The sequence below is a fragment of the Oryza glaberrima genome, chromosome 1, assembly GCF_000147395.1.
Source record: "Oryza glaberrima chromosome 1, OglaRS2, whole genome shotgun sequence".
In the NCBI taxonomy this organism is placed as follows: Eukaryota; Viridiplantae; Streptophyta; class Magnoliopsida; order Poales; family Poaceae; genus Oryza; species Oryza glaberrima.
Genome location: NC_068326.1, coordinates 25,168,250 through 25,179,556, shown reverse-complemented (window position 1 = coordinate 25,179,556; position 11,307 = coordinate 25,168,250). Strand labels below are relative to the sequence as shown.

At 39.6% G+C, this 11,307-nt stretch overlaps 1 protein-coding gene across 2 annotated transcripts; it reads left to right on the top strand.

Moving 5' to 3' along the window:
• The first annotated feature begins 1,783 nt into the window (after window positions 1-1,783).
• On the top strand, window positions 1,784-11,186 carry LOC127765493 (serine/threonine-protein kinase EDR1-like). Of its 2 annotated transcripts, none has more exons than XM_052290414.1 (17): window positions 1,784-2,469; window positions 3,723-4,074; window positions 4,686-4,889; window positions 5,074-5,262; window positions 5,340-5,599; window positions 6,461-6,544; window positions 6,666-6,758; window positions 7,142-7,237; window positions 7,953-8,048; window positions 8,268-8,388; window positions 8,494-8,770; window positions 9,442-9,565; window positions 9,660-9,679; window positions 9,789-9,945; window positions 10,119-10,407; window positions 10,631-10,703; window positions 10,827-11,186. In XM_052290414.1, the coding sequence occupies exons 2-17, from the start codon at window positions 3,835-3,837 to the stop codon at window positions 10,907-10,909; spliced, it is 2,406 nt and encodes an 801-aa protein (XP_052146374.1). In that variant the 5' UTR covers window positions 1,784-2,469; window positions 3,723-3,834; the 3' UTR covers window positions 10,910-11,186. The 2 variants fall into 2 exon arrangements, with proteins under 2 accessions (XP_052146374.1, XP_052146368.1); XM_052290408.1 differs by having other exon boundaries at window positions 3,717-4,074.
• The last annotated feature ends 121 nt before the right edge of the window (window positions 11,187-11,307 follow it).

Sequence of the window (11,307 nt, the reverse complement as noted above, 5' to 3'; positions counted from 1 at the left end):
ATGCTGTCACGGCGGCGATGCTCAGAGCGCGCGCTCCAGGCAGCGAGGGCATGATCCGCGTTCCCGTTCAACCGCTGCATGGAATGGGACGAAATTAGATGGAACGGAGATGGCATCAAGCGAAGATTGAGGAACGCAGAAAGTAGAGGGCGATCGTGGCTCATCGGCGTTGACGGCGGTCGTCGTCTTCATCGAGGGGCATGAGTAACGGCAAGAGAGCGGCATGAGGAAGAAGAGGAAAATAGAAAGAGATGATATGTGAGATTGACAAGTGTGCCCATGGGCAAACTTGTCTTAACCAATGTTTCTCTCTCTATTTCTACCGGAAACAATATAATAATGAGGTGGGTGTCTAGCAACTAATTACCATATTTTTGCAGTGTCCAGCAGCTAATACACGTTCTTTGGGTGTCTCATAGCAAATGCCACCAACTTTGAGTGTCCTATAGCAAATTTTGCCTTAAAATGAAAAGTAAATTTAAGTATACGAAATATCATACATATATCTAACATGACATTTGGATACCAAGAGATATGTGTATCAGATCACCTTACACCATTTTGGTGTTTATGATACGAACTTTATATTGGTTGCCTTCTTGGTTTTATTAACAACAAATAAACCAATGATTTCATAGAGAATACAAAACCTATAGAGTTATTTACCCGATTACCGTAGGGATTCTCAAACATACAATCTTCTTATCCTATCTCATAATCAGGCATCTAGACCTCCGTAAACATGTTTTTCCTTCTTTGCTAATGCATAACATAGTCTATAAACAAACCAAAATAGAAAGCTATCTCATATCTCATATAAAAGAAAACACTATATTGAAAATAAACTATGCTCCAAATCGATCGTCTATAAGAACTTGTCCCTTAAAAGGCATCTGCAACAATAGTATCACAAACAAGTTACTACAACGTTCCCTCAACTGTCCCCACTATTTTAAAAACAATCTAAAGATAAACATGTGATTATATAAACTAGAAACATAAAGTGTCATAGTGGATTGACAGGTTACAAACATGCGGTGATTCAGATAACCATGTGTGGTTCGTGATTGTTGTTAGCTAGGTGAATCCATTGTAAGGCGTCAATAATTATAATGAAGTATTTTGAAAGTGTGCACAGCTCTGCACATCTATTATCTATTATCCTGATGTGAGATACAACAAAGATATGCCTTACATATCTCTTCAATATTCATGACGCAATATTAGATGAAAAAATATTAAACAAAGTAAACTGAGTGTTATGATGATTCCATATCCGTCGTTTCGATGAGACACGCAAATCTTGTTGATATTCATGACGTGGTATTGGATGCCAACTCAAGTTGATAATCAAAGACAAATGTATTACGACTTTTGTGATTTTATCATTAAAAAGTTCTTGTCGTAAACTCTCTTGCACTATTAAAACACACAACGGTCAAATACTATAGCTATTATTAGCAAAACATATACAGTAATCCTATTCCCCAAATACATCTTTCTCTCTATACTAATCTCGTGAAATTTCACGTTCTCGCTGTCACAAAAGATAAAAAATAATGCAATAAAATCTAATGTAACTTAATATTAACTACTCCCCTTTCTCAAATATAAGTATGCATGTGTGCTCTTTAAAAGTAATCTCACAAATACAAACCCACTTAAAAATTCCGTACTTGCAATTAAACCTACACAAACAAGCTGCCTACGCAGGTTCATTTCATACAACACCCAACCTCCGGCCGGCCGGTTCGTCCTCCCTGTAGTCTGCAGTGCTCACCGAGTCACTGGCCCGCGGGTCGCAAGCCACAGTAGCCTGCCCCAGTGCGTACCGACGCCTCCCCCAACAGCTGGAGGAGCCGTCCGTCCTTCCTTCCTTCCGTCGCAGCCAGCATTCTTCTCCTCTCTCCTCTCACTGACCCGCCCCGCCTCCTCTCGCCGCGCTCTCGTTAAGTTTCTCTCCGGAGTCTTCCCTCCTCGTCGTCGTCCTCCTCCTCCCACTCCCCTGTCCGCGTCTCGGCTGACTCGGCGACTGACCGCGCGCCACCGCCGCTGACGGCTGAGCACGCCGCGCGCCGGCCTGACCCTGGTCAAGTGGCGACGCCGCGAGCGACGGGTTCGTCGTGGGGTGTCGCACGTGGCCTCACCCTCCCCGGTCCCTTGAATCCTCTGCCTCCGCCTCCGCCACCGCACCTACCAACCCACCTACCGCCAAATCGCGCGCTGCGACTGCGAGCGATCGAGGCGGCCTAGCCTGCGGGGGGCTGCCTGGGCGACGTGACCGGCCCGCGCTCCTCTCCGAATCCGAAGCCGCAGCGCAGAGCGCACGCCTCCTCCCCGCCGGAAGCGGAGCAGGACGCCTCGGAATCTTCGCCAGCCCGTGCTCCGGTCGGTCATCCCATCTGCTGGATTGTCGTGGAGCGGAGCGTGAGTGGAGTGGAGATCCCTCCCGACCGCTCTTCCGTGTCGGTAAGCCACACCTCCGCGACCTGCTTGGATTCGTTGCGTGCGCCTCTGATCTAGCTTGTGCGTAGTGAGCTCTGCTGTGAGCAATCTGAATCCAATTCCGTGGGGGGTGCTCCGTTTTGAATTAGCGCAAATGCGTCCATTCTGTCGCGGATTTGTTTGCTGGTTCGGTGACTTCGGCCCTTGTGCTTCACACCGCGCAAAAGATCTCTCGGCGTCCTTGTCTCGTGGCACCGTGGGATAGGATGCGAGGCGCGTGACGCGTCCATCCTGATTCTGCTCGTTTTTGGGGGCAGAAACAGCCGCTGCAGCGAGGGTGCCGGGCTATAGTTAGTTACACAATTGCGTCGTAATTTACGGAATTATTGACCGTACTTCGTTACTGTGTGCCAAGGAGCTGAGCTACTGTAGTTGTTTTATGCGTTCTACTTTTATTTTTGACTGGTGGTTTTACTAAGGTGCTCAATTCATGGATAAGGCCCTGTTAATGATCCCTTGGAATAATTGACTGCAAGTTTTGGCCGACAGCAGGCACAATGGCCACATTTACTGGGATAACAGTGGGTGGGTGGAATTGTTGGCCATGCTTGCTAACAACTTGATGTTTTTGCAACATATTTGCATGTTATCCTGGAACATTGCGATAAGGTTGAAGCGGAATCACAATTTTTCATGTTGATACGTTTGGGACTCTTATTGCCTTAAGGATGCACATCAGCTGATAAAGCGCGTATGTGATCCACTTCTGTTTAGTTTCTAATGCATCATTGTAGACCATCAAGTTGACAACTGAGCCAATGACAAAAGTTGCCCTTTCTCCTGGGAGAAACAAAGACCTCATGCAGTTCACATGCTCCCACTTTTTTCAGTTAGATGTTACTATCAAATGCTCAGTTGATTTTGAGAAAATTAAAAAGTTGTTTTTTTCTTTCTGAACTTTGCTTGTTTTACTGTATTGGTAAATGGCCTACCAGGAGTTAATTCATTTTTATTATTAAGAAAACAATGTTCTCTGTTGCTTCATTAATTTAATAGGCGACAAAATTTACTGCTGGAACTTGATTAAGGAAGCAGAGTTATAAATACATTGAAACTGTTTTTTTTGTTTTGGAGCCGCTGATTAGTTTGGTGGTACTTTAACGAGGATGAAATAGACAAGAGAACTCTTTAGATGGACTCACTAGGAGAAATTTATTCTAGTGGTTCATAATTTTCTGATATTTTATATTAACATCTGTTTTGTTTGACAGATACAGACTAGTTTGATCAGTGGTGGTGTTAAATACGAAGTTTTTATCATATAACATTTGGAAACATGCATAAGGGGACTCTCACGTCTTGGAAATGAGTAATTCCATTATCTGAAAAATGGACGATACACCAACTAGTTCGGGGAAATCCGAAGTGAATTCATGTGAACCGAGTTGGTGGCCACCAGACTTTTTGGCAAAGATAGAATCTGTTTCCTTATCTAGAAAACAAAGTGTATTTTCTGATAAAGAACCTCGAAGCAATTTGCGATCCTCATCATGGAAGGCTTCTCAATTACTGTGGTCAACAGGGACTTATTCAGGGTTCATCCCTAATGGTTTCTACTCAATAATTCCGGTAAGGAACTTTCTCTGAACAATTCTCTTTTGTTCCTTGGGGACATATTTTAGGAAAATAACCACCCTAGATTACCTGTGGCATGTCATAGGGCATTTTAGTTAGATGTTTGTTACTTCATGTAAGCCATGCATTTTCTGTAAAAGATGTTTAGTTCTCCAGCTAAATTGTTAACATTGGGCTTGATTTGCATATTTTATTGTTCTGGGCCTCCAGGTGTTTTTGTGGTTTTGTTTAAGTTAACAGTTTCAAAGATGGTCTATTCTACATAGTTTCCTTTCTTGCTATGTTGGGTAGATCTTGGTTAACATTTTTTGGTAGCTTAGCATTGTACACCGTTTTATCATTGCCAAATCAGGAAACAGAACAAATTTATGTTTCAAGGAAAAATCTTTCAAATGCCTTAACTTCAATGAGGAAGCAAGTTCATATAGACTAGGGATCAAGGAAAGAAAAAAGAATATGCATGTTATGTTTTAGAATGGTTATCTTCTCTTAATCATTAAATTCAGAGTTTTAGTGAAGTGTTGCTTTGTTTCATTTCTTTGTGAGCTTTGATATTCTCATTTTTGTTGTTATGAAGTTCTCTGTCCTGTGATGCATTCATACAGGATAAAAAGCTGAAGGAAAATTTCCCAACAATACCATCATTAGATGACCTTCAAACTCTTGAAGCAGATGGACTTAAGGCTGACATAATTATTGTGGACGTTGAGAGAGATAAGAAGCTTTTCATGTTGAAACAGCTTAGTGGCGCACTTGTGAAAGGATTAAACTCTAGTCCAGCTTTGGTGATAAAGAAAATAGCTGGCTTGGTAAGTTTTTCAGAAATTATAAAGTGGATATAGTTTTCTATTTCCCACATGTGCAATTTCCCACTATGAGCTCACCTTATGAATCATCAATGGTCAATATTATTTTAACATCTTTGGGCACTTTTGGTGCCTACAGATGTGCTGAATTTATTTGTCTTAAAACTTGCAAGTTATTCTGGAACAGGTTTTTGACTGCTTCAAGAGCCTAGATCCTGATGTAAGTCCTGCAAGATCTCCAACTGAAGATAATCATTTCTTTGGAAACAAAGGGTCACAACTTCTAGGGCAGATAAAGCATGGATCATGCCGACCCCGAGCTATCCTGTTTAAGGTTCTTGCAGATGCTGTTGGTCTTGAGAGTAAACTTGTAGTGGTATGTTGACTTCCTTTTACATTCTTCTGCATATTCCATGTTCTTTATCGTAAATCAAGCATTCATGTCTTTCATAGGGTCTACCTGATGATGGTGGAGTTGGATTTGTGGATTCCTACAAACACATGTCCGTGGTTGTTTCACTGAACTCTATGGAGCTGCTAGTTGATCTTATGCGATTTCCAGGGCAATTAATCCCGTTCTCAGCCAAGGCTATCTTTATATCGCATATCTCTGCTGCTGGCGAGAGTGATTCAGCCGAAAATGACTCATGTGATTCCCCTCTTGAGCCCAACAGTCCTCTGTATGGATTATCAGATAAAGTTGAAGCTGAAGGGTATGAGTATATGTCAAATTTCTCCTCTTAGTTCTCTGATTCGGTTCTTCTCGACCTTTTCCAATATTGTAATTTATCCATTGTTGACTATGTTGATAGTTAATGATTTGATCATTGGAGAAAATAATGAATGTAATTGGTGATGGTCCATAGTAACATTTTTTTTTGCGAGGGTCCATAGTAACATTTTAGTTTCCATGTTGAATGTCTAGCAGAATACTTTAGAAAGAAAACAAGTCAACCATGGCTGAACTGCTATCTTAATTATTGGAAAAACAACAGATCCATATTTTTTTCAAGGCAATTTTCCACTATACTGAATAGTGATCATTGTCATTTGCGTGCATTATTGGGCTGGTAGAAGTGCTTCTAAATACAAAGTCGTGTAATAAAACTATAACATCAAATATTCCTCTAGTGCTATAACATCAAGTATTCTTCTAGCATATGTGCATTTGTTTCATTTAGGAAAAAAAATGTTTGTAAGATATGTTGATATATGGCCCTCACTTGTTTTAGGTGGTTGATTGGAACCTTATTGATAGTTTACTGGCTACATAGGTCAATCTTTACATCAGTGAAATAAAGGGAAATGTATAGAACATTTGACTCTGAGAATTTTTTGTTGCCATGATTTAAGTGTCAACATCAAACATATACAGAAATTGAACAGAACAAAATCACTTATGGATATTTCAAGTAGTACAACTGTGGAAAGTAGTAGAATTAAAAAATCAGACAGGTCCTGTATTTTATTTATTTCTTTTCTTGCTGACTTGCAATTTTAACATTAGTTTGATAGAACAATCTAGAGTTTTAATTTGAGCAAGATGAAAATTTCCCATCTCAATCTCAGTGCAGAATTGAAGCTTCATCAAATCTATCTGGGCGTTCATTGCGCAATGTTATGTTGAGGTCAAGAACATTTTCCGAGGGGAAATTGAGGTAGCACATAACTGATATAATAGATTGCACTGCAATGGTCTGATACTTGTGTCAATAGTTTTGTTTGCCTTGTTCAGTGCATTTTCTAAGAAGGTACTGGTTGCTTGGTTCTTTGAAACAGCACATCATGCAGCGAGCCAAATATTGCAAATGCCTTTTGGAGGCGAAGCCAGAGAAGAGGAGTTGCTGAAGAACCTCGCGGTGCTAGTTCAAGGTATCCTCTCAAATCTAGTTATTGATTACGCTAACCATATTTTTAAAATCCTTGTATTGTTTTCGGTTACACTGCTCATAACAGATTCTTGTTTTTAGGTTTCAAAGAGTTCTTTCAGAGGAGAAATGTTTTTATTTTGGGGGTGATATGCAAATGTACTTAACTACTTATATGCCTCTATGGAAATAATCACTAATATTACCAGAATTATTACATTGTAGTTGTGGTTACTTTCACGATTGTAGTTTGTTTCTTTCCTGTGTTTCGGCTAGTAGTGAGCAGTAACGTAACATGTCTTTCTTTTGTTTCATTGCCTTCCTACCTGTTTCATGTGTTGCTGCTATTCTCACGCTCTATGTTTCTCCTTTTGTTTTCTGGTGTAGCCCTGAGCATCCATTAATGAAGACAAGGGCAAGATCTATACTAGGTGGCGAGCAACATTCATTTCAGGAATATGCAGAAAGTGGAGTTACATCAAGGTTTGACAACTGATCTTTTTATTTTTCTGAAGTTTGCATGTTTTCCTCAATTCTTTTCTGTGAAACAATATTGTTAAAAGTGCATAAATTCTCCACTGCTGTCTTCAGTTTACTGTCATATCCCTTTTGTTTTTCTTTTAGCTAGGTGCAATTTTATATATTTCAATGTTACAAATGTAAGTCTTCCACATAATTTTGATCGAAATCTACTTAATTTTTGGGTTATTCTTCATAGTGGCAAACCATTGAGAGCAGATTTTGGGTTATTCTTTCTGCCCAGCATTCTGGGATAAACATGTAACAGGAATAAATTCTTGGATGTGTAACTGATATTTTGGACATTGATAAGAGTGTATAAAGTACAACCTTGGCCACTAATTGTTATAATATAACTGTAAACTTGATAAAACTATAACATTATGAAAATGTTTTTCATGACAAATCTATGCATATGTACATACATCCAATCTTAACATTTAAAAATATATTTATATTCAGTTTTGAAATTGACTTCATACATGTCCAAAACAACATGTTTGTGACCACAGGGAATAACATTTTTCAATGACTTAGCGTGTGAGTTGCTATTGATACTTAACACTTACTTACCCTTTTCATGGGTCAAACATTTGTCTTGAACATGTTTCAACTCAGTTTCTTTTACCCTTTTTGTGAACCTTCTTATTCATTTGACAAGCCAAGAACACACTTGCAGATCAGATGGTCTAGGTGGTGCATCAACATCTAAAACTCGAAGAATACGGGGAAGAAGCATTAGCATCACGCCTGAGATTGGAGATGACATTGTGAGGTAATTCTTATTTTGAACTATCCTGACGATATTTGAGATGGCATCTTGTTTTCAAAGTTGTATTGTATAGCTGCGCTTGGTGCTTTCAACCAAAATATATTGATAATTTTCTTTTAGTTGTATTTTGATTCTAGATATCCCTAAGCATTTGTCTGTATTTTGCTAGATATCCTCAATGAGTATCAGGAATTCATTGTTTCAATCTTAAATCTTTGACAGGGCGGTTCGGGCTATGAATGAAACACTAAAGCAAAATCGCCTCCAAAGGGACCATGTTAATGAAGGTTCACCCTCGTATGTTGGGGAGGACCAAAACAATGCAAGTGATTGCCCAAATAATGTATGTTCCTGCAAATTCCATTGTTTAATCTTATCTATATTGGTTCTTTATTCCTTGGGAGTTGGAAATATGACTTATTTTGCTCATAATTTCATTTCAATTTAGGATGATACATCTGGAGGAGTTGTTGCTACCAACAATGGCCCAAGGAACCGAAATGGTTCCACTCAGAAAGCTATGTCATTGCCTTCTTCTCCTCATGAATATAGGGCGCAAATTTCTGAAACAATCAATCCTTGTGATTTTGTAAGTAAAGAAAAGATGGTATTGGCGTGGAACAAGGTTTTGCAGAGTTCCCCATTTCTCAATAAACCTTTATTGCCCTTTGAAGAGTGGAACATAGATTTCTCTGAGCTAACAATTGGCACAAGGGTTGGAATAGGCAAGTTACTTGAACTTCCTCAGCCAAAGTTACCGAAGTCTATTGTAAACTGTCAGCCTACCTGCTATGCTTGTGTTCTTGACTCTTCATCTTGTTGCTACTTTTGCTATGCTGCTTTCTCTTTCTAGCATGTTTTCAAAATGAACAAAAACTAAACACAACATGGTTAGTTATTTTCTCCTTAGCTATTACCAACTTCCTGTAAGAATTAGATCCATCAAACTTGGTGTTGAAAAATGATCCAATAAATTCAATCTCCCATAAGATATGACTTGCTATTGTTATTTGTTTCCATATCCACACTTTATTGAATATGTTTGGTTCAGTTAAAATTTACTAACACAAAAAAATTATATATTGGATACCGCAACTGCAAAGTTGAACAGCGATTTACTTTCTGAGGATCATGATGTCACCAACTTTTGATTCTATCATTCTTTAGACCATTTAATGGAGCTTACTCATCCATGGTATTGATAAGCATTATGAATACGAATGTAGGAATATTAATGGGGATGATGCTAAACATGTTATGCCTGAACCATTTGATATGTTGTTTCATACTTCAATGTGTGCTTTTATTTTGGGAAAGCTTTCTTATGAAAATTTTCCTTTCTTGTTTGCCTGTCATGTTTTAACATTTTTGTCACCTTGTCAAATTACTTCATCAGGATTCTTTGGAGAGGTTTTCCGTGGTATATGGAATGGCACTGATGTTGCTATCAAAGTATTTCTAGAGCAGGATCTGACAACTGAAAACATGGAGGATTTTTGCAATGAGATATATATCCTGAGGTACCTGTACTATGCTTGCTTCTGTATTATTGGCAGCCTTCTTTTTAATCATAATATGCACACTAACTTTGAGAACTTCACAATTTCCTTTCAGCCGGCTGCGGCATCCAAATGGTAAGGACTCACTTTGATTAAGTCAAACTACAATACTCAGCAGCTCTGCACTAGATATCATGCAACTGCCATAAATCACGAGTTTCTAAAGCAAATTCCATATCTGTAGTTATATTGTTTCTTGGGGCATGCATGGTACCACCACACTTGTCAATGGTAACAGAATATATGGAAATGGGATCGCTGTACTATCTCATCCATATGAGTGGTCAGAAAAAGAAGCTCAGTTGGCGTAGGAGGTTGAAAATTGTCCGTGATATCTGCAGGTTAAATCTTTCTCATTGTACAATAACTATTACTACTATATATTCCTATTAGCTGGTATTACATATAAACTTTCAGAAGATTCTGATATAATTCTCTTGTCGTGCGGACATCATCTCATAGCCCTCCTTTAGCATTCATTCTCATCTGACAAATTGTTTTGTTTACTTAAAAGGGGTTTGATGTGCATACACCGCATGAAGATAGTTCACAGGGACCTGAAAAGTGCAAATTGCCTGGTGAATAAGCATTGGACCGTCAAGATATGTGATTTCGGCCTTTCCCGAGTGATGACTGATAGTCCTATGACTGACAACTCCTCTGCTGGCACCCCAGAATGGATGGCCCCTGAGCTTATAAGGAACGAACCCTTTACAGAGAAATGTGATATTTTCAGCCTTGGTGTGATCATGTGGGAGCTATGCACATTGAGTCGTCCTTGGGATGGGATCTCCCCAGTTCAAGTAAGCACCCATCCACTTTGTATCAAAACAGTTGCATCATGAATGATAGCTGATAAAAGTTATATTCCCTGAAGTTTTTGATGAATCTTTCTCTCTAGCGACATGATCAGTTAAAAAATTGCATGCATCATGTTTCCAGTTTGTTGATGTACTTATATATGGCCAACACAGTTCCTTTGACATGGCATTGTTGCCTGAACTTCATGAATTTGGTCCACTGTAGGTGGTATATACTGTTGCAAACGAAGGTTCACGGCTCGAGATTCCTGAAGGACCTCTTGGCAAGTTAATTGCAGGTAATGGTGCTTTTATATGACAGATGTTTCAATTGGGGTATTCCAGTGTTCAGAGTCATGTCACACCAACATGCATCGGCTTCAGTTATAGCTTAGCAAAGTGTTTGCTTTTGTTTGATGCAGATTGTTGGGCAGAGCCCCAAGATCGGCCGAGCTGTCAGGAGATCCTTACCCGCTTGCTCGACTGCGAATATGCCGTCAGCTGAAGTCAAGCTGACGAACCAGCTCACTCCTTGCCTGCAGAGGCCGATAAGTTTCTCCTGTAAAACCTGTAAAAATTAGCCTGTGGATTTTGCAAACCGGCGAGGGTACACATATTGACTTCTTATATTGCGGCTGTATAACCGCGAACCTTCATGAATGTACAAAAAGAATGTGTCTCCGCTTATAGAAGAACATGCCTTGAATCGCAGGACTAGTTTTGCTGTCATACTTCATCAGGACCGTTGCGTGTCCTCGGATCTATCATTTGTTTCTCTGAAAGTTTTGGCCGGGGTATTCGGTAAAAGTTGACATTTGAGATCTTCCTTGAGATGCAACCAAATTGAGCAGAGTACCTGTGTTTTCTGACTTTATTATTGATCTGAATGTACTGCTCAGTACA